Source organism: Sceloporus occidentalis, unplaced genomic scaffold (assembly GCF_023333645.1).
Source record: "Sceloporus occidentalis isolate IW3139 unplaced genomic scaffold, rSceOcc1.0.p SCAF_189, whole genome shotgun sequence".
Taxonomy (NCBI): Eukaryota; Metazoa; Chordata; class Lepidosauria; order Squamata; family Phrynosomatidae; genus Sceloporus; species Sceloporus occidentalis.
Window position 1 is genome coordinate 111797 of NW_028317169.1, and position 24892 is coordinate 136688.

At 38.8% G+C, this 24892-nt stretch overlaps 1 protein-coding gene across 1 annotated transcript in view; it reads right to left on the minus strand.

The window, feature by feature from the left end:
- Positions 1-24892, minus strand: part of LOC149278419 (zinc finger protein basonuclin-1-like) — a 49897-nt gene that overhangs the window by 7434 nt on the left and 17571 nt on the right. Inside the window, exons 4-5 of the mRNA XM_089501980.1 lie at positions 994-1106; positions 675-910 (exon numbers count right to left, since the gene is read on the minus strand). Of these exons, the coding sequence (XP_089358106.1) occupies positions 675-910; positions 994-1106 (349 nt within the window). The remainder of the gene's footprint in view (positions 1-674; positions 911-993; positions 1107-24892) is intronic.

Below are 24892 nucleotides of genomic sequence, written 5' to 3' on the forward strand. Positions count from 1 at the left end.
ACAGGACATGTATTTGATAGCCTACGGAGTTTTATTTTTTCTTGAGAGCGCATACAAGACTTTGCAGGTTGATAAAGAATGTATCATCATAATTTTTTCATGCTTTAGTGGTTTAAGGTAATTGATTCCATATTTTTAATCCCAACACTAAAAAGTGAGATTATCCAGATCATTAAATATTGATCTGTGTCATGATATAAGACTATAATGGAGCTTTGCATAAAAACATAATGGTTGCAAGCGGCAGGGGCTGCCAGCAAGGCATCTGATTTCTGCAGCTTAACCCAGGCCAGTTGTACGGCTACCAAGTATGTGAACACTAGTTACGTGGTAATTTTGGGGATTTAAACATAATCACTTGTAAATTCTACTGGGGTTTGGACAAATGTGGCCTTTAAAGGGACACTCTAGCCATCATATGCACATAACTGTATTACTGTGTTCTCCCCCTTGCAACTACATGGACAGATTCTGTGGATTCCACCCTTATTTGACGCCCCAATACCAGCTCCTCATCAAAGTGCGTGGACGCTATCCTAACGACCATGTTGGAAGACATATGTGCCAGAAGTCATTGGTTTTAGGCAGTCTAGCTCATGGTTTTCTAACACTCTGGAAACAGAAAGCCATGGAGGAGCCTTGATAAGTCCATCAAAAATAGTTGCGAGGAGTACCTGAAGTACGTAACCACGGATGTAGTCCTGGAGCGTCCAATCAAGCGAATGAAGAATCTGCAAAACCTCTTCCTGCTTAAGGACACTGAAGAGACGATCCAGCAGGATTTTCAGGCGGATCGGAATGGCCTGAGTCCCATACAGCATGAGACTGCTGATATCAAACACCACGCTGGACTGAACAATCTCGACTTGGGTGGTGGGATAGAAATGTGGGATTCGTAATTTGCTGAGTGCTAAAATAAAATGTAAAAAACCAATGAGATTTACAATAGTAACGCACTGTGTACTGAACTACAGTTTGGATGTAAATGATTACCGTGTGCTACCCATCCATGTCTGCATTGGTCACAGTTACGATGGTTTATTTTTCCAGGCTTGAAACCCAGGCAAATGCAGTTTACTAGGGTGCATCTTATTGCCTGAAAAAGAGAAAAGCAACATTTAAAAAACGTTTATTCAGAATATGTACTGCAAATTTGGAGATTAATGGTACTAAAACCAGTTTTTGACCTGATGTTACCAGACAAACAGTAAACTGCGTACTACAGATCTGTCCACCATGCGCAGCTCATAGACGTATAAATAGGAGATTGTGGTGATCACTGAATGCACATAACCATCGGCTCTAATCTGCGGGTTTTATGGTTTCTAAATACAATGTAATGATCGCACTGGAACATCCGTCATGTGATTTAATGTCCATCAGGATGCTGTATTTAGTCATAAGTACGCAAGACCTGATGTGGTTTTAGGACTTGCATTGACACAAAGCTAGACATATGGTATTTTATTCGGCCCAGGGACATCTCTCACGAAGAAAATAAAAGTGTACCATTACCTATAAACCAAGAAAGGCCTCTGGAAACTCTACTTGACTTTAAAAAAAAAAGGAAATCCAAAAGAAGACATACCTCCTCATAATGTTGTAAATAAAAAAATCAAATACTACAGAATATACCATATGGGTTTGTATAATGTGCAAAAACGTAATTGTGGTGCAGTTACCATGGGTACCAATGTAATTGGCTGGCCAACTGGTTCACTTTTACCCCTTGCATTATATTTGTGCGTTATAGAATAGCCCACAATGTGGTACTCCTACATACAGGGTACTAAAGAGGTACAATAAAGCACACCACGCTGAAGCAATATTGCACTACAGAAGCTGACCCCGGATACTGTGTAAAAAATGTTGATGTAGAGGAGGGTGGAAATAAAGGCAAGGTACATATTAAAAATAAATAAAGCTGGAAAAACCTTTTCATAATTTAACATGTCTTGTACATTTATACAAAGTCCATTTAAAAAGTATGATAAGCATAACACTCAAGAATACATAACGGGATTTAAACATGATTTATAATTCTATAAAAAGACAGAATACTGAATTCTATTTTTTGAGCAATGAAAAAATGAAAAAAAAAATAGTCATTGAAAATGGTTATTTATTGATATTGCGCCAACAATTTACTAAAATTGACAAGGCACACAAACCAATAAGGGCAGGGGCCCCGCTCTCTGAATTTTTTTTCTGGTTAATTGTTAAATATATCAGGGCACCGAGATGGCCCCTTTATCCAGAAACCCTTACATAAAAAGCATTATGTGCATTTCGTTTCAGACCCCGAGCTGCAGACCTGTCTGTTTTAATGTCACTATTATGCATATCTATTAATTTAGCAAAAAAGCTAAATTTCTTGGCAATCTACACATAAAATTATAATTAAACCCAGCAAATATCGAACATTAAATTGTCAAACCTTAAAACAATATTTTGTAATGGGAATTAAAGGAATTTGGGAGTGAAAACGAAACGAAAGGAATTCTAGATTTGGTAACGAGTGGAACAATTGAAGGTACAGTGTTAAAAGAAAGAAAACCTACCTCATTCATCTTGTGCTCTGTTCCTTCCACACAAACAGCTGAATCTCATTCCCTGGAATGCACTCACTAACACACAAAACAGAAGGTCAAGTTACTTTTGAAAACACTTCTTGGCAAACATTCCCATCCAGCTACCACCCCAGTTAGAGGTATTCACTGCGCGACTTCTGCGGAGCATCAATGGACCTTAACCCTTGCACTTTAAAATGTTAAAGCCCCCAAAAAAGCATTTTCTAAATCTGTTCTGTAAATCTAACTGTTATGCTGTATACTTCTGATCACATCCTGTCTATTCATTGTACAGCGCTAGGGAATATGATGGCACTATATAAAACAATAATAATATAAAATAATAATAATTATATTCAGTGTGCTGTGCTTAATTAATGCTTACTGCCTGACGAAGACAATGATAATGTGATGAAACATTCACAAAATACAGACATCTCAGCTCGGATTTAGTAGATAGAGATAGCAGGCTATGTAACGGTAAACGGAGGAATCTAGTCACTTAGCAGATCTTATCAAACACCAATACAGAAATCACTGCGTATCATAGAATGAATGCCAATACACTGTAATACATTGCTCTCTGGGACACAGAGGGTTAAATCACTGGCTACCAGCCACACAGCCTTCTAGTTACAGTAATGACAGCATATGCAAGTATAGAAGCTTTACCATTAACTGCAGAGTCCTTAGGGTAAAGGTAATGAAAGTGATCAGATTAAGGCACTCCATTTAAAACTCTGTTTCGCGATAAAAAGAATACGGCACTCGGTATCCAAAAGGTACATTTAATGGCAGTCAGAAGGAAAGCAACACAGAAATAGAGGTAAAAACCTGTTTATAAGGTACTCTGGCTGTACGGCAGAGGTAAAGGGCAAACCGCAATTTGCTGTTATACGTGAGCCAAAGAGAGACAATCAGGCTGATTTGAGAGCGCTGGAAGATCACGACCCGTTCAGCAGTGTTTAGAAACGCCTGCTTGCAGAGTGCGAGTATAATCAGATACGTAGATGATGGCAGAACACATGGAATTCTTGTTCTATAGGAGTCATGTCTCAATATCAATTAACAGATGAAAGATAACGCCTAACTGCACACAAGAAGAGATTAGATCACCCTCAGACCTCACATCACGCGTAACCATTTCTGTGCTGGCCACAACGGAATAACCAGAATTTCAATCATTTCCAGAAAAAAAAGAAAGCAATCACTGCGCCTTACAAGCAAATTGTACTCCTGAACCCTTTGGGTGTCAAGTTTGATCTGCTAAAGTAAAAACAGGTCCATTCATAACTTCAAGGTGGGGGTACCAGCATATGTTAAGCTTAAAAGGACTTCTAGATTGTAAGCTTGCGAGCAGGGCTCTCTCCACCAAATGTATCGGTTTGTCTTAGTCTGTCAATTCTTGTCTTGTCATATCCCTTGAATTTATGTATTGTATTAAGCGCTGCGTAAACTGTTGGCGCTATATAAATAAAGGATAATAATAATAATAATAATAATAATAACTTCTAGGTGGATGGATCACACGGTCAGATTTGTCTGTCTTTTTTCTATATAGAATGACACTCAAGCTCCTATACGGGGAGGGACAACCATATGTGGAATGTATGACCCAGACAGAAGTAGTAAATTTGTTTTGTAGTACCAGGAGGAGATAGGTACACAAAAATCAAATTCGATAGCAGGAAAAAGCAGGAAAAAGAAATATGCCAAAGTTGAACTTTAGAAGGTATCACTGCCCGGCTCCTAGACGGCCATTTAGGTAGATGGATACTAGATCGTATTGACACTGCTTTTTCTATGAATTCTTGGCATTATGAGAATTCACTGGAACAGCAGTGTGATGGTTCGGGAATTTGGCTATAGAACATTTAAGGAACCGGTTTAGTTTGTTTCTGTTATAAATAAAACAAAAACAGACTAGCATTTAAAAACTTTTTTTTAAAAAAGTTTTTCAAAGATAATTTCTCACATACAACCCAAGGGTTAGTTTATTGACAATAAATTAAATGTGGTTACAAGTGGCTATTTGTATCCAGTTTTTTTCCCTGTGTTTATGTTAATTTGTTACATGCTGGAGCTACTGATCATAATTCTGGTGCAAATCACGGTACTATTACAAGTTGTTATTAGATCAGATTTACCCCTCTTAATAACACCCATGGAAGAGCAATAGGACACATGTTTTACTAGACTAGGGTTTGATTAAAGAAGTGAATGTTGGCCTCCATGGATCTGCAATCCCATAGGCATGGGATCCAACACACTCATTTACCTACCCAAATTTCAATAACGTAGACACAAGAATGCTAAAAATAAAAAAGATGCCTACTAAAATTGGTTTATCTTAACTGGAGAAAAACAGACAGAAGCATAAAATAAAACCAGATGAAAACCTGAAATTTAGGGAAGAACTTAACAAGGAATTATGTAGGAACCTGTATTATTATAACTATTATTATTACAGATAGCAAAGTGTGATCAGCTCCTGGTAACATGGCTTCTGCTATACTCTAAATACTTTTTGGTACTTGCTTTCTATACCATAGAAACAGAATTTGACAGCAGATAAGAACCATTCAGGCTAGCTAGTCTTCCCATTTTAGAGACTTCGATCTTAATCAGTCCTTGGTCTTATCTCAGATCCGAGATAACCTTAGGCCAATCCCATACATGTTTGAAGTCCCTTACTGTTTTAGCCTCTACCACTTCTGCTGGGCGGCTGTTCCATTTATCTACCACCATCTTGGTATACATTCACCAGCATTTCTGCCTGAATGCTTGTGTGGGTGCTCTATGGATGTTCGGAATGGAATATGCAGATGGGAATACGTTTTGTGCACCCCAAACTACAGTACACTAATGACAAACACATTCATTGGTTATACGCAGCATCATTATGCATTAATGAATAATAATGTGTGTATAGGAGTTAGAGCACTACCAGATCAGTCTGAACCGATATCCAAGATAGACACTGCCAACGTAATGCCATTTACAGCTAACCTGAAGCAACCTGGTGGGGGAAGTACATGGACAAACAAGACCCAACAAGCTTCAGGTGACAATAGATTAAGGAGAGCAGAAGGCTGTCTAGAAGATTGCTACCAACATTCCAAAAGAACAAGTGGGAAGACATTTTCCTTTGAAATAATGATCTGGGCAGCAAGAAATTTGCTAATGGACAAGGGTTGTATCGAGGCGACGTGTCAACGTGATGGTGCTGATGAGCAAAGGGAATTACAAAAGCTCAAATGCAGGAGACACATCCTTTGATTTCTTGGTCATTTCCAAAGGACAAGCCGCAGCACAACAGTTTAACCCAGTGCCTGAAACACACTGGAAAGAACTGGGTTGGAGATCTGTAATAAATCATATGCCAAAGGATTTGTTTTATTTACCATTTTATTTGTTAAAGCAAAGAAAGGGTAAACATCTTGGGCTAATTGAGCCTGAAAATGTAACCACTGCTCATAGAATGTAGGAAACCCCAATGGGTTTATTTAATTCTATAGAAACGTTAGATCTCAAAAAGGACAGGACACCCTCACAAGACCCCTTGGCCATCTCTGGCTTAGTAATACAAACCAGCCAAGTCCCTGCAAGCTTTAGGAACACTTTCATAACGGTCACAAAAAAAAAAATTGTAACTAAAACTAACAAAAAAAAAAATGTAATTTTAACATAGCACCTTTAACATAATCTGCTGTACATTGACAGGAATTAAAACAAAATAATATTTACTCAGTTACCGGATTGTTTAAAAAAGTGCCTTTGGCTTTCTATCACATGAAAGGGCTATTAGAAGCATTGCAATTATATCATGACGAGAAAAAAAAAAACTCACCACATCCGCAAACTTGTCATTTTAAGGCAAGATATACCATTACATTGTTTGTTAGGGTATGAATGGGGCCACTGTATGGAAGAATTGGAAATATCTGCTCGCAGACTGCCTCAAAACTATGTTACAGGTCAGGCAGGGGCACTGTACATGAAATTTCACACATGTTGGGACCAATGTGGTCCCTGTGAATGCTCAGACTGCATCCAACACCATTAACCCGTTATGTGCTGGCTGGGGCACTTATAATCGAAGGGTTAATCTCCCTAGAAGAAGAGCTGACGTTTTAGGGCCGCCTTATCTTTCTTATATGCATGTGTTCACCAGCAAGAGTGTTACCAGATTAATTTGTACTATGCTACTGTATATATTTGAGCTTTTCAACTAAATAGTAACTATTTCCCCAAAGAAGCAGGATCCAACAGCCAGAAAAAAAACTTCACTTCAGCAACCCTCGAAAATAAAACGAAGATCCTAAGTTCTTAAATGTGGTTTTTGCAATAAGCTGTGCACATCAATGTGGTAGCGTGTGTGTTTGGTGGGTTTTTTAAAAGACCCTGTAACAAAGCAGGTAGTTGAGACAGTGGCAGCTCTATGAGCAGAAAAAGAAGCTCAGCAAACGAGAAGAACATGTTTCTACACTGCCTTTGAGAAAGTTTGGCTTCCAGCTATGCACTGATTAATATCAGATCTCCTCCTTTACTTGCCTCTTCACAACCGTGTCACATCTGGCTGACAAATCCTTACAAGCTTATCCAAACCCAGGCAGCCCCGATCATGCTCGAGGACGCGCTGGAAGGAAGCGGCAACACCAGCCCTGTACTGATGTGCCATCATGAAACTAATGAGGCTGACTTCACTTGTAGACTGCAAGAACACGAAGCAACACAACATGCCCCCAGGTCCTCGCAACATACAAGTTAGCTCACCGAGGAGATAAGACAAACAATCAGCTTTTCCAGTTCAAGAAGCCAGGCAGTTAGAGGATTTGGAATTCTGTACAAGAATACTGTAACGGAAGGAGATGATCACAGATTAAACTATGCACATGAGAGAATGGGACAAACACCTGAACGAAGATGGGGGGAAAATAATCTATAATGGCAAACTAAGAAAGCAGGGTTTCCTATACAAGATTCTGTACATTTAAAAGACATCCGGTGTCTTGTCTACCACATTCTACAGAAGGATCGCCATCTCATAAATACGAGCGTGTGCGGCGGTGTGAAATGACAATACATTTAAAATATTTCAAAACGAAATCAATAAAAGTCAATACTTGTAGGTAATATGAAGGCAGCCCACTAATGGTTAAGACTTTTTGCTTCACCGCAAACATTCCATAGCATCAGCTTATTGAAACGAGTGCCGTCTTGGACCCATAGCTCATACTTGTGTCATCTTCCGTACGCCGAATGTACTACTGAACTAAGTACACTCAGAGGATGGACGGCAGCGAGCTTACATTAAAAGGAAGAACATTGTATGCATAATTTACAGACATATTGCTGGACAGTAATAATGCTGAAAATGACTTCAGGAAAATAGTTTTTTTACTGCCAGCTCTTAAGAGCATTCCTGCATCACAATAAAAGTGTTAATGCATTGTCCTAAAGCACTATACAGAATCCACTTAAAGCGACAGCGTCCACATTAGTAGAACATATCATTAAATTGGTACATCTGTCCGCAAACAGGGAAGGAAAATAAAAAAAAGAAAAAGACAATCACGTGATAAAGCTTACATAGGGTAGTATTATTAATAATCACAAATTTACAAAAAGGCAAGGAGAAAAAGTGTCTCGTTTCGTTTAAGTAACATCTAAAAATTAAAGGTAATGAATATACAGAAAGGAAAAACTTTTCTTACTTTGTCCATTTCTAGAGAGAATTGGTGTCCACAGGTCTCAGGCAGTTCCTCATTCCCTCAATGAGTACTCCAGCTATGTAGTTGATGCGGACTCCTGTCTGTACAAGTACTAAAACAGAACATCACACGCCTTCTTAGCCCTGTCTGAATGTGTGCACCTCAAGGTCTGATGAATGCCTAGACTGTGCACAGGGGAGTGGAAGGAGATCCTCCCACTTGGTGTTCCTCGGGCCCTCTAACTTGGTGTGTCTGTCTCACCTCTGCAGTGCGCTCTCACCTCCTTGCCCTGGTGTGCTGTGTTCCAGCACGCTCTCAGAGTCACAGGGCAGTCCCCTCACAGCTGGCTTGGAGAGGGCATGACACTCATCTTTCACAGAGATTTGATCAAAAGGAATCACACAGGCTTGAGGCACTCCTGATGCAGTCTAAGGAGATTCTACCTCAGTTCTGGCAGCCTAAGTAATGCATTAAATCAATGCAGCTGACCTAAGGCCACTTACGGTTTTTTTTCTTTGGAAAAAAAAAAACCAGAAGTATCTGTGCATAAACCACTAGACTTATTTCAGATTGGAAATGGTGGAGAGAACCAACTACCCCATCCAGCAAAACCAAAGCCAAAGCTTCAAAGTAGTTACAGAATCTTAATTAAAAGGAAAAAAATATAAAAATATGTTGATTATATATATATATATATATATCTCAACATATTTAAACATATAAAACTACTAAAAATATATTTATATATATATATATATATATATATATATATATACACACACACATATACACACACATACATATATACATACGCGCGCACATACACACACACATATACACACTGCATTTAAAACATTCAATCTTATTATCTACTAACTCTGTTTTAAATGTATTAAACAGAATTGACGTGAATGCATCCCCTCTACGGACAGAGCAAGGAGATCAGATCTTTTCGCAGAAATCCTGAGTTGCTCAATTAAACGTGAAGAAAAACAAATAATACACTAATCAAAAGGGAGAGTACGTGAATAAAAGGGAAAAAAAAATATCGGAATCTTGACAGAGTATATGTTAATGGTTACTGATGCATTATTAAGCAGTTCAGTACTAACTTGTTATACAGTGAATATTGAAACATTTTTTAAATGGGAATTTATAAGAGCCATTAGACATTCATGTGGTATATGTACTTAGCCATAATAAGCAGCATGAAGTTGTAATTCTGATCAAATGTATCTCCAGCCGGAGGGCGGTGTTAAGTCACCTTAGTTCATCCCTAAAGAGATGTAATAAAAACCAAAATAATAAAAGAAGCTGCTAAATAACCCAACATTACAAACTGAAATACGCAGTTATCCACTCATCTTACACTGTAGAGTCTTAAACCAATCTGCAAGATAGAGAAATCTTAAACAACAAAAAAAAAATTGTTAAAACTAGCTTTTATCTATTTTGGTAATTAACGTGAACATATCACCAATACTGCACCAAATTTTATGGCATCACACCACTTGATTCAGTAAGAGAAAAACTTTGTTCTGTGCTTTTTTTATGACCCACTGTACAGCGCTGCTGAATATGATGGTGCTATATAAATTAAATTAATAAATAAAATACTAATAGGAACCTTTTACAATATGTCACTTAAAATACATTTTAAATCCTTCTATTAACCTTTGGGATACTTAAAGGGGAAACTCCAGCATTTTAATACATATTAAAAGCTTTAAATGTTCATGTGTCCCGCTTGCAAATGCACAAAGAGATTCTGCAAACCGGTCCTAAGCACCTTACCCTGAACACAAGTAGTAAAGCAGCCGAGTATTCTATATGGAATTGGGGCATCAACAACTATGTCTCGTTTTCATTTAAAAATGTCAAACAGCAACAACATACAACCACCTGTGACAAGGCTAGCTACTCTGTCAATCAGTAGCCCATGTCCTGATTTGTGACCATCAACACTATAGACTTAAATTATGGAGATACATACAAAGTAAGTGTTATGGCCAACGGGTATATTTAAGAGGGACAGTTCTTCCTTGGGCACAGAACCCTCCATCCCTCTTTTCAAGGAGTATAGAATGATTAGTGGTGATGAATATACCTGGGAATTATCTGGATTTTGCCCAAAGACTCCAGAAATCAGAGGTAGATCAGTGGTTAATCTATAGGTGGGGGCAGGGGTGAAACTGCATTTTGCTGGCCTGGTTAAACCTACGCTGGGTGGCCAACCATGTGAAGATCCCAGGTAAAGTCACATAGATGTTATTAAACTAGAGGGTCAGAAGTTTAAATGTAATATTAAGGAAGTTTTATCTTACAGTCTATCAGCATACCTGGGAACTCTCCGGGTCAACACTCGAATCCTCCAGGGCCTTGACACTCCCCACTGCCTGCCCATTTCCCCCATTCAATGGGGGCATTTCCTGAGATGTAAGCGGGGCTGCCCACCAATGTCCCAAGGGTAGGCTCTGGGTAGCCAGAGCCACAAGTTCCCAGGTATGCCATCAGAAGTATTAGAGGCCAATACAGCAGTAAGCCAATGTAAAAATGTGTGAAATAGGCAAATGGTTCCTAAATCTCATATGAGACCAAGGACTGATTAAGGTCTGAGTCTTCAAAGCAGGAAAAAAACGGGCAGACCAGATGGGCCGAATGGTTATCACCTGCAGTCATGTTCCTAACAGGTGGAATAGGAATGGCGGTCTCTTCTCCAAAGTGCAGAACGTCAATGGTCCATTAAATATAGTATTACTACATAGCTGTTAGAAAGAAAACCTATCCTTTCATTGCATTATTACTGGAGATGTTTAAACAATATAGATGTATACATACGTACACCCCTCCCCTCCAAAACAAAACAGTAAAGTATTGAAAGTTCAAAGGACCAGTCCACTACAGACCATATTATCCAGAACATCACCCTTAGGGTTTTGTTATACATCTTTATTCACACACAGGTCTGAAATATTGCAGTGCCAAAATCTTTCTTTAAATGTCAAAAAAAGAAATACCCGGTTTATACTAAACCTACTCCATATGAAACCCTGCGGGAAATCAGAATTATACATGTACACATGTATATATCCACATGAAAATGGAACACACCTGGAGACCAATTCCAATTTCACAGCATGCTCTCCAACATTCGCAACGAATAGGCTCTGCAACAAAACTTCCTCTGATTTGAGATTAAGACAAACAGATAATTGATTTTCTTTGCTGTAGACCTTTCCAAGACGTTCTGTCTCCAGTGACGTTTTATACCAGACAGTGGGGGGGAAAGCAAAAAACCCTCAATTCCTAACCAAGAACGATACAGAATTTACCAACCACTTGTTCTGCATTTTGTCTACACAGATTATGGCAACATATTTTTGCGTTCATATGGCTCCTTGCTCTAGCTTCAGCCTACCAAACACTGAGACCTGCCTGGAACCGATTACTGTGGTGTCCAGGTGAACATTACAGCCTGCATCATGTTGGGCTTCAGATGTATCCTTTCTATGTACCATTATTGCAGGCCAGAGAAGCCAAGGGTGGCTTTTCTGTAGGATCTACATCTGCGTAGCACTCAACAGCATGATATCCCTTCAGTGGTCACAAATCCATTACATGTTGTAAAAGCTGGAGTATAATAGGTAGACATCATTTGAGTGAAAGTATAATAAATTATATATATATTTTATTATTCTAGGAAATACTTTAAAGAATTGCTGCTCACAAATGCGTAAGTTATACTAAGCTCATTTATGTGGATCACCACCTTCCACTCTCTTCTATGTCCTGGGAGACCAGCCATCTCTCTCATCCATAGAATTGGAACGTAAAACACTTATTTCATGAAAATGTGCCATTTGACACCTATTAACAAGACTCGGGGAAATCTTACATTTTATACACAAACATTCATATGAGTGGACCTGTCACCAGCACAGCTGTTACCATAAATAAAATAAAAAAATCTCACCAAAAAAGTAGTGAGAAAAAAGCTGCCACACATTAGGTTTGAGAGATTTGGTAAAATGTCAGTGCCGTAAGCTGTGGCGCTGCATAACTAACTACTGCCCTGGCCAGAACACAACGGCGCATAACCCAAGGGCTCCAAAGCCCAGGAAGGGAAGCAGTGATTCAGAGGGCCTTTCACTAACATGTAGGATACAATTATATATCTCTAACACGAACACATCACAATTAAAACGATTCTTCGACACGTCATGATGCAATGAGGCATCCATTAAAAAGTTACCTTCACCACTATGCTTCACAACGAGGCCATAGTGATGCTTTGAGGCTACAACACGATCAAAGCTTAAACAAGCTGATGCCCTACTATAGACAGCCATCACTTTCAATAAAAAGGGCCTATACATTATTTTACATACATACATTTAAGGCCAAGATTACAGTTTGATTACCCCCCCCCCCATTAGTTCCACAACAAGAAAACACTCAGTAACCTTCAATAAGAAGATAATCTTTGCTAACTTCAAATTGTGTTTAATCTCAAGATTGTAAATTTGCGAGCCAGGCTCTCTCCATCTAATGTATCGGTTTGTCTTGAATATATGTATTATATTAAGCGCTGCGTAAACTGTTGGCGCTATATAAATAAAAGATAATAATAATAATAACAACTTAAAAAGAAAACAGAGATAGACAACAAACACAAAAATACTAATATATATATAGTTATTAATGCAACTTTGTTTAACATCACTCCCTTTTCCCATTAAGCAAACAGCACAGTGATTTCAGCGGATAATTAAAGAGAACGCCTCTCCGCAGAATGCACCTCCACTTCACCGAAGGGTTGAATGTAAAATGCGCTTGTAGCATTGATTACGGTGAATACTCCAAGCCCTATGAGCTATTCCAGGGGGACTTTAAAGCGTCTTTAAGGCTTAGAAAATTAAAGGGTACAGTTGTCAGGCTGCAGCCTAAGGAAATGTGTCTTTTGTGGGGGGTATAAAATATAACACATTCTGTGTTTTGTTTGTTGCAGAATTAAAGGGACACTCCAGCCATCGTGTACACTTTTAATGCATACAACAGCTGTCTGGTCCCTTTAAATTCTTGTGGTGTCTTTTCTTCGCAAATGCAATGGTGGGGGATTCTGCAAAATATGTATTTGTGGCCCCCTCCCCAGCTATTTTGTGTATGAAGTACATCTGCCAGTAAGCTCCAGCACTGGCTCGGCAAACACTGTGGGCTAGGGTACTTTTAGAGAGCTTTCCTGTCACTGATTGGTCGCTTCAAGGAGCCCATCAGTAGTAAGAAGTGTCGGACCACGGAGGAGGAGGGCAGTTGCTGCAGCATGGTTGCAGCTTCTACATCAGTTTCTTTTGAAGAATGCATATTAAAAATACTCACGGAGAACTTAAATATGAATTATTTGATGTGGATGTCGGGGACTGTCCCTTTAATTTAGGAGACAAAACCCAAATATCATAGTCCTTGGCAGAAAAGAAATCGCCCATAACATTGCACAGGGCTTTTAATCTTACATGCAAAACATAAAATCCACACTGAACACTAGAGGATTCGGAGACCGCTGATCTAGGTAGTAAAGCAAAGGAAAAAAAAAAAATCAATGACTTTCCACTGAGCAGGAGTTGATGAGAAGAGCTTAATGGGTACGTGGGTGACATAATGCACATATACAATACATAAATAGCAGCGATGCACAGGAGGAGATTCAGAAGGATCACGTTTACATGCCCCGCAGCGCCTAAACATAAATGTGTCACTAAACTTTCTGAGCTGCCAGTAATGGGGGTTAAATGAAAGGGTTAAATTTTAGGTCACTACTAGCAGGGCTGAGAAAAAGGCACACAGTCACAACACAACACAAGCTCTGGTGAGGATGTTCTCCAGAGGTGGGGCTTTTAATCCATAAATTGCAGCACAAGTTTAAACAGGCAAGTCTGTTCTGTCCCCATCAGCTTAGTAATTAACAAAAAAAAGGTATCTTTGTAAACGGTTTATGAGCGATGTATGGAAGCAAACGCGGCACCTCGCCTGCTTCGCTACAGACGTTCAATCGCCTAGTGGGTGATCCATTTCCATGGCATCCAATTAAAAGAGCCCTATAGGCCAAAAATACATATAAACACAGCATTCCCGTAGTCACGTCTCGGCTTACGAGAGCTTTTCAGAAGTGCAGATAGCGGCACGGAATAAGTAAAGAGGGGGAAGATGCGCTAATCAGGCCGCTGCCATCGTCAGAGACAGGATATAGCGCACTAGAGATCATAAAGAAAAGACACCATGGAAGACTTCTGAGCCTTGGGATCTGCAGGGCAGATGGCTTAACCCGCTCACTGCCAGAAAGACCCAGACAACACTCAGTAGTAAGGGTTCTCCAGTTACTGAAGAAGCCAGCAGCGGGAGAGGCTCAAAGAAGAATGACTGCAATTAACTTCTTATCAAAAAGGGGTGGGTTTAATTCTGTATGAAAATTATACGTCGTAAATATTGATTAATAAACTATAAAAACATACATGTAGGATATACCCACGTTCTAAGACACATATCTAAATTCACAGGACTGACCTCTTTTCTGTGTTAAGTCAACACATCATATTGCATAGTGAATTCAGGTTGTTAAAACTAGAACTCTCACCTTAACAAATAAACCCCATCAGCCTCCTTCCATTTCTCACACAACAGTCCCAATATTCACTCAGTCTTGCTTCTGCAAGTAGTGGTGATCATGGGCTGGGTGGCGAGACCTTTGACCAGTCCGCGGAGCTGTAGAATCAATCACCCCAAGAACGCATTGTTTAAAAAATTATATATATATATATATATATATATATATATATATATATATATATATATAAACACCTCCCTTTGGTCACACCGCTGTCCCCAAAGTGCCCACTTTGGGCAGATTGAATGCTGAGGGTATGTATTTACACCTGGGTTTCTGCTCTACCACTTTCAAGCGAGGCGGACTGCAATAAAGATGACATTGTGGTAACCTAGCCTCTTGTGAGGGTCTGAATTTTTGGGATTTGATCTTTGTACTTTACTCTCTGTACCGAATTCAACAGCATATCTTGGAATACTTTCCTTTTATGCTTTTTCCAGTTAAAATGCTGCCTCTGTACAGCCAACATCACACATATGGTGTGAAGAAAAGGTCTCTAGAGTACCAGCTAACTATCCACACTCTTACAGATCTTAGAAGGTGAAGGACGCCATCTTAAAAAGCAACAAATCTAAATGAAGACAGTCTTTTACATACAATAGCATATATAAATCAATGATGCATTTTCGTATTGTAAACGACTATTGATTTATTGGAGAAATACATGACTTGTTTCAAGTTAATGTTAGAACAACATGTCAATCTAAAACTAGAGGGTCAGAGGTTTGGAAGCAAGTAAGAACATTTTACTTTACGGAGAGGGTGGTAGATAAGTGGCACAGCCTCCCAGCAGTCGTGGTAAAGGCTAATAAACATGCATGGGATCAGCATACGGCTATCCTGAATCTTAGAGGAGACCACACACCAATTACGGTTTGAGACATTAACTCAGAAAATTCTGTGCTTATTCTTAAGCAAGCAGTTAAGCTGTGTGCGCCAATGTGAAAACATTTCTATCGGCTCTTGGGAACAGTGTGGGACCAGTTTATGTTCAGCTTAGTCTATAAATTAAGATTGTACTTAATTTTTATGAAAGAGTATGCAAGGTAATTACAACAGAAGCATGACCCTAATCCTTCAATAGAAACAAACTTTGTATATAAATCCCTCATTTGTTCAGACATCTATGAAAAAACGCTACGCAGATGCAAAGCCATTAGGGAGATAAAGATAAAGCTTTCCAAAGGGAGCACACAAGGCAGACAATTGGTATATAAATAAATAAAATAATTAAATTAAAAAAAAATAAAATAATAATAATAAAAAATGTATATATATATATAAAATGTATTTTTTTTTTTTTTTTTACATATATCACAAAACGAACACACAAAAAAACAAATAATCTGGGGTTATTTAGGTCAAAGTTTTTTGAAGTCATGAACAATTCAAATTAATTAATTGAATACGGTTAACATAACAGACTTTAATACATCTCCAGGGCTGAGGACACTGACTGGTGATCCATGGGCAAACATATTTGAACCTCCCTTGCTTTCTTCCTTATTGATGATAATGGAAAAATCAAAAGTGCCTATTGTGCCAGAAGCAAGTTCCAGGAAACATAAATGAAATATAAAGATCGTGTTTTTACACTAAGATTTGTAATTTAGCGGAAAACCCACCTCTTCTGAGAGTAAGTGATAAGCTCAAGGGGTTGCACACTTCTCACAAGGCCAACATGCCAAACTACTGTACGGCAAAGTCCACCTGGATGCAATCAGTCCTGCCCAAGTAAACATTATTGACACCAGTGCTGGCCTGCTGACCAGCATAGGTTAGGAAGGGTCACACAGACAGAATGGGGACAAAAACCGTGCCTTAAGGGAATGGATGTTCTGGAAGCTGTCACATAACAGAAAGACGGGTTTCTAACACTGCGTCCAGAAGCAAATGTAACGAAGTTGTAAGAACTACAAAATTCTGCATAGGTGAAAAAAAATTAAAAAAGACAAAAGACAAAAAAATTTTCTTATCAAGTTTCCAGCAGGTGTGCGAAGCAGGACTCATTGAAAAATGATGAGCTTGGTAGAAGGACCAATGATCTCTGCCTTCCTACTTTTATGTCCAACGGCATTTAGTAATGCAGCAGATAAAGATCTTTGCTATGGAAGATATATGGAAGACATTCTTTCGCATACAAAAACAAGACATATAGAACCAAGAATTCTTTAAATTCAAGCTTTGTTTTTTTCTCCTTCTTACATCAACAAATAAAAAAAAATAAAAAATTGGCTCAGGTGTTCTCTTCAGCCGAAACACAAGTAATAAGAGGAGGAGGAGGGGGAGGGAAAATGTTTACTCAACTGTACATTTTATAATTGGTAATATTATTTTACTAGCTATTTAATCAGCACTTCATACTTCCACAGTTTTCTGGAGTTCGTCAAGTTCCTGTTGACTAACACATGGGTACCATTATCAAATCATACCATGAAATACATTAAAAAAATAAATAAATAAATTATATTTTGCACAAGAGAAAGTTGTAATTGTTTTGTTGCTGATCAAGGCAAATCCAGAAAAACATCTTTGTTAAATATAAACATATGTATCAAATATATGAGGCATCCACAATTCTGAGCATTAAATTTTTTTTTATATTCGTTTATTTTTATAATGCAAAAATTATATGTATATATGTTATATTCTCTTGGAATATTATACTTCGCATATTACAACTGGCTATACATTGATGCTTTCTATGTAAAGAAGTTCTGAATTCCGTACAGCTGCAATACGGCTACAAAATCAGATCGTCGAGCTGCATTATAAAAATAAGATTTTTTTTTTTTTTAAAAAGGCAATATGTCTACATTATTAATGTAATTTTATTAAAACAAAGCCTTCACTTTAGGTCTCCAAAAATCCCTGTCTCCTTATATACTCACAGGGGGGTTCGTTTTCAATATCCATAATTAGGAGACAGGTGTCCGTGCTAATTAAAAAGTACCTGCAGTCATCCAGGAACCTTTAACTCCATACTATGCGGGGAATGCCACCATCTCTCCAAAGAAAATTTTTATTCTGGATTACACACAGACTTAATTCATTTCTTCAACGATTTAACAAGTAGAGTTTTTGTATGTGAATAAACTCCATTTCCTGACTTAAAAAAACTGGGTTTAATAAAACAAAACCCTTTCCTTATAAAAGGCATACAATAATGTACTATTATTATTATTATTATATTATACATTATCATAGTAGAACAACAATACTTCAACTGCATTATATGCGCTGTGTCTTCTAGAAAGCTCACTCATTAAAGGAATTATTCTAATCATGCGCTTCTCGCCAGGTCGATGTTCATGAATTCCGTTTGTCTTAATTATTGGTACTTGGAAGAACACTTAGAGATTGTTAGGTGCCTAATTTTCAATGATATTGACGGTTATAAACAGATCATATTTTTTTCCGCTGATAATAAAATGGACAGATATTTATGAATTGAAAAATGAATTTGTGAAGAGTTTTAGGCTTTCGTTTTTCATCCACAACAAACCAGACCTTCATTCGTTCATTCAGCATCTCTGTATAATGCGATTACAATGATAAGTAGACTACTATACATTATAATTAACATTCATTACGCAAATCTCAGCCTGCAGTATTAGAATCCAAGAGTGATCACTGCAAAATAATTATCATATAGTCAGCAAAAGTCTCTTAATGTAAACTAAATTGTTTACAAGTAGATAATAAATAAATAAATATATATATATATATATATATATATATATATATATATAATTATTATTTATTTATTTTTACACACACACCAGTGTTTCCAAAAACACTTCTGGACATACAGATTTTACCCATCTCTATTTCAATAGGCAACCGTAGCTCAAAAAAAAGTCTAGAGTGTTGAATGGGAAAGTCTGCCTAAGGCAGCTTGCTAATCACATCTTTAGAAACACTGTCTAGCCAACAGTGACTCGTACCATGCAGCAACAGAATATATATAAAAACTACTACTTATACAACTAGGTATAGTCACTAGTCATTTATAGACAAGAATTGGTATAATTGCTGGAAACAAGTTAAAATAAGTTCCCCACAAATGTAAATAATAAAAAAAATACCAATATCAATGCACAAGTGTGCAAAGGGCACAGGACAATTATGCCCACCAATTTATTTTGGCAGCCCCTTTGTTAGAATCATATGAGTATCAGCAAAAGGAACATGGATCTGGGATGAACCAGCGAGTAATAATTCAGCATAAAATCAGCTATATTACACCACCTATATGTGGATGAAACAAAAGGCGAGGAAGGAACTGCTGAAACGAGCTTTGAATCTAGAAAGGACTAGCAGTGACCAGGAATTCTAAAAGGAATGTCCCTTAAAACTCCCCCATCCTTTTGGTTGATGGGTAGACTTCAAGTTCAGCTCCTCATGCAGCAACTACAGGTGGCTGTGTAAGAGCTCTGGGCTTACTGCTGCTGAGTGACAGATCCCATCAGCAACTCCCTAATAAAGGAGGTTACATGGCAGAGAGGATCCAATTCCACCAGTTAAGTCTTACTCCCTCCAATTTATTCCGAGGATTTAAAGGAAAAAAGACAATAAATGCATAACAGACAAATTATACACGTTTGCTTCCAAAATTCACATTGACAAAAAGAAACCTGTTTCAGCATATAACAGTCGAACATTGGACTTCGTAATAACGCAGTTCGCTTAAAATGACAGAGACCAAGAAAACTGTCCCCCGAGGCAAGAAATAATTCTGTTTGCTAATAGTTGCCTCTCCCACATGCTCTAAGCTAAGAAAGGCCATCCAGCGATAGTACTGCATGCTAAACGTCAAAAAGAAAGAAATTTGAAATTAACATGCTGGCTTCACAAAGAGCAGGTTTTGACAAAAGGGGCAAAAAGAGATTTTACTGGTGGAAATAAGAGGTCTATTTCTGATATTTTTTTAAAGTTGTGCTGTCTCATTACAAGAGTAGAAACCCAAATGACATATTAGTTAGGTTGGCTTTTAGATAGAAAATTGCTGAACCTACAGAACCTTGTTGGAACTTGATCATCAGCATCATTGACATGACCCATTACAGTTCGATCTATAAAAGTAAAATAGTGGCAACTCAGTCTGATTCAAAATTCAAATTATATATATATATATATATATATATATATATATATATATATACACATACACGATATTTAGTACAATAAAGATCTGTCCATTCAGAGTTACAATCAGCTATTCCTTTCATCATACAGTTTAGCTTTTAAGGAATTGGCATTATCTGCCGTACAGAGTAATCTGTAGCTAGACAATTTAGATTCAGAGAGCATAGTAACAATTGCAAAAAAAAATTGAACAGCAAGTGTCCTACGCATGACAGAGAATTGAGATTTAAGTACTTGGGCTCATGGTATTTGCTAAGAGGGGCAGCTCTAATAAAGGGATGCCACCCTCGAAAACTAGAAAGGACAGGAGATCCATCTGTTCGTTTTGCCCATGAAGAGTGAACTCTATTACAAGAATCGTCACTGATTCATAATCAATCCTTTGTCACTTTAAGTAGAGCCGGTAACATGTATTATATTAAAAGTACCGTATTTGCTCGATTATAAGACGACCCTGATTATAAGACGACCCCCCAAAATCTGAATATTAACTTAGGAAAAAAAGAAAAAGCCTGAATATAAGACGACCCTAAAGGAAAAGTTTTACCAGTAAATGTTAATTCATGTAAACTATTTTTTTTAATAAAAGCTATGATTGAGAAAAATATTTTTTTTGTTTTTATTTCTTGTATTTTCCAACCTGTCCCCCAGTTACGCACATCTGCCCCCAGGCTTGCCACTCCAATATGGCACTGTGGCCCATGATATGCCTTTTAACCCTCTATATGCCACTGTGCCCCATGGTATGCCTTTTGACCCCCTATGTGCCACTCTGCCTCCAGAAATGCCTTATACCCCTATATGCCACTCTGCCTCCAGAAATGCCTTATACCCCTATATCCCATTCTGGCATTTAGGGGGTTAAAATGCATATTATGGGGCAGAGTGGCATATAGGGAGGTATAAGGCATTTCAGGAGGCAGAGTGGCATTAAGGGAGTTAAAAGGCATTGTATAGAGCACTCTGCCTCCAGAAATGCCTTATACCCCTATACGCCACTCTGGCATTTAGGGGGTTAAAATGCATATTATGGGGCAGAGTGGCATATAGGTGTATAAGGCATTTCAGGAGGCAGAGTGCTCTATTAAATGCCCCCTTAACGCCACTCCAGAAATGCCCTATGCCCCCATTTAACACACACACACACACACACACACACACACACCCCCTATACCCCCATTTAACTAACACACACACACACACACTCTCCCCTCCCCTCCCCTCTCAGCCCTCTCTTACCGGTGCTTCCAGCCGGGGCAGCGGGTTGACGTCGCCTTCTGCTGCAGCCGGAAGGAGGTGGAGTTGGCAGCGGGGGGTTGTCTGCGTCCGTCGCGTATACTTTCCCCGGCTGTCAGAGATCAGAGTTCCCCGCACCGGTGCGGGGAACTCTGATCTCTGACAGTCGGGGAAGGTTTGCGCGACGGACGCAGACAACCCCCGCTGCTAGCCACACCTCCTTCCGGCTGCAGCGGACGTTGTCTACGCGGATCGCGTAGACGTCAACCCGCTGCCCCGGCAATACAGCAGGAAGCACCGGTAAGTGTGTATGATGGGGGGGGTGAGACAGGAGGATCCAGGTCCCCTGCAGCGGTGCGGGGGATCTGGATCTTAGTCTCCTAATCAGACTCTATTTGAGGTCTGATTAGAAGACGACCCCGATTAGAAGACGAGGGGTATTTTTCAGAGCATTTGCTCTGAAAAAAACCTCGTCTTATAATCGAGCAAATACGGTAGTTAAAACTGGTTGTGATAAAATTTGGGAAAGGCTGTTTCCATTCATTTGTTACTATAGTTTCTAGAACAGAACATTCCACTTCATGGCATTGTAGGAGTATGGAGCTGAAAGCAACGTCAGGATTCGCCAAGCCACTTTTATGAGCTCATATAGGGAAAAAAAGGGATAAAAATGCATAAATATTTTCTTTTAACATAACTTTTGTATTTATACGTGAACAAAGCTAACACGTTGCTTGATATGGGGGTAGTTTCTAAAGTTTAGGGTCAAAGGGAAGGCATTTATAAATCAAGCTCTTTTTTTTTTTCTTCTTCCCTTTTCCTCTTTGAGTCGTATTTGATCATGTCACTTGAATGAAGCAGAACGGGGTCTGATGAAATTGGAAAAGCATGTGGAGATAAAAATCACTTTCAGATGAATTCAGACACTTCCTGCCACTGCGCAGATGCCACAGCGCTGCAAGCCACCCTCCCAGGAGAGATGATTCACCTGGAAGGAGGGCCAGGCTCTGCCAGATGTGTAGGAAGCTGCCTGGGACCCACACGCTAACACTGTCTCAATTGTATGAAGCATATGCTTTAAGTCAAGGGTGAAAAATGCAGGCACCAGCACATGCCAAAAGTCTTTCAAGCATGGCCCACCAGTCAGCCTCGAGCTTAAAGCGTTGATCCATCGAGTCAGCAGATGTGTGTCACTGCAGTACAAGTTGTGGCTGGTTAAACTATAAAAGCAGTTAAGTGACCTAATCCAGACATTCAAACGTTACAGAGAAATCCACAGAACTGTCACAGGCTGAGCGTAACAAACCTTTCCTCCAGTGTTGGAACAAACATTACTTTTTATCTGGTTTATTTACTTCTTTTGAACAAAAAAAAAAAAAAGTAGCACTATATCAGTCTAACCACAAAATATCAAACACATCACTAGAGTGCAGGTTTTTTTTCTTTGTGTTTAACCTTTTTGCTCCCAAATCCAGAATTGTCTAAAACGGAGAAGGGCTGTTAATTTGTTAAAGGAATGTGGGTTCCTGCTTCATGCTGTCCCTACATTAAGGAGTTAATGAATACTGCATGACCTGTACCATCTGTAAATGTCTCTGGTCCACTTAAACATAAGGCAGATCTCAAAACATACCTAAGGAGGAGGAAAAAAAAAAAAAGTTTATTTAAGGAGTACCACCGTGTACTAGGTATAATCTCTGGGTTACATAAGGTATTCATTCCTTCACTCCTCTCGGAAAGCTGACAGTGTCAGCACCATGACTTGGCTCTGTGCACAAGCTTTATCTTTTACACTTTTAACATTCTAGACTCCATAATCCATGTCTCACCCATTTTATGACAAGGGTTAAGCAGAGCGAGATGCAGAAATCAAGAAATCCCACTTGGGGCACTTTCATTTTGGGCCAAAAGACTCCTACACACACACACACACACACTACTACATCTAACAATGTATTTTTCAAATGTGGCCAAGCCATCTAAAGCGGCAGAACTAACCAACTCCAACTGCATGTAGTTTTGTCCCCAAGTATTTACCTGGTGGATAACTAACAGGAGAGTTGGCTGAAGTATTGGCTTTTCAACACCCCCTCCCCTAAACTATACACTACGAAGGTCCAGCCCCAGTGAGCTTGACTGGCCCTGTATAATGTATAAGTAAGTCAGAGGGGTTTCTTCAGTGTCTTTAGCATTGAATTACCCTGGGCCATTTCAGCCCTTCCTGCTGGAGAAACTTACCAATGTTGTCCCTTTGTACTGAATAATAGGGGAGAGGGGTTTAAACCATTCTCCTCCGAGCTCTCCCTTTAGTGAATAAACTTCAGTCTAACTGCTTTTGGATGATAATCATAATAATAATACCTACTAAATGTCTACGTACTTATAATTGGCTGCCTGGATCCTACAATATTTATTAGGGCCACCATTAAATTTGCAGAAATGACATCATATGAAAAGATCTCTTGCACTCTGGTAGACCTGAGGCTGTAGTAAATAAACAGGACCAGTACACCTTAATAGGTGATAGGTGTCTGACTGTAACTGGCATTTGAAGAATCATAAGATCATACAGTGCTCAATTCCCAGTTAAAAAGATAAATACAAGTTCATCGTGAACGATGGCAGTCACTAAAATGAAAATGGCCCCAGACAAAAACATTACGTGTAATACAGACCGGAAGGATTCCAACAGTTCTAGAGATGAATTCCCAATGGGTTTAGATGGATTCTTCAGATCTTCATAGTGTTAACACTAACCTATGCAGGGTCATAAAGGGAACCCTGCAAATTGTAACTACGCTGCTAAAAAGGCTACTGCAGTGTTCACAATAGCAGATACTAACAATGAATAATTGGGCAGCAAACTCAACACAACTGGACTTGAGGAAGGTTTTTGTCTTATGACAATAGTAGGCAATAGTACAAGGGCCACAATTCAGTAATGTCTCCATATCGTATGCCTTTTCTAAACAAGAACATGATACTTTTCAGCTTGTTCTGCAAATCCATAATTGTTACAAAGCCATGTTTTATATGACTGTCTCCTAAAGTTCAGAATAAGTCTATCAGTACTGGGGCTCAGTTAAAAGTTATGTTGAGTACGGGACTGGGTTAAATATCTAAGTGAGATGTATCCAATTCACTTCCCATCATTCTGAAAGCCATACTGCCGACATTACTGTAACAATAGCTAATTTATAACTAAAATACATCTACGATAGACAGACAGCTCATGTGTTTAAAACACAACAAAACACTTGTAATATGGATAGTTTGTTCAGAATGATTGGGTCATGGACAGAGAACACACAAAAAGATTACATATTGCAAAGGGTTGAATCCTTTGCACAATTTCTGTTTCCTTGTACCCATAAACATGGCAAAGATTACTGAAAGAGTGACAATGCTTTTCAACACATTGCTTGAGATGAAGTGAAGAGAGCTAATGCTAGCTAAATAAATAGGACAAGCAGATGCAGAGTCTTGTCTCTGAACAACATGGTTCCAATCTCTCACCTGGAATCCATTTCCCAGATGTCATGCCTTCTGCTTTAAGTATCTCGTCT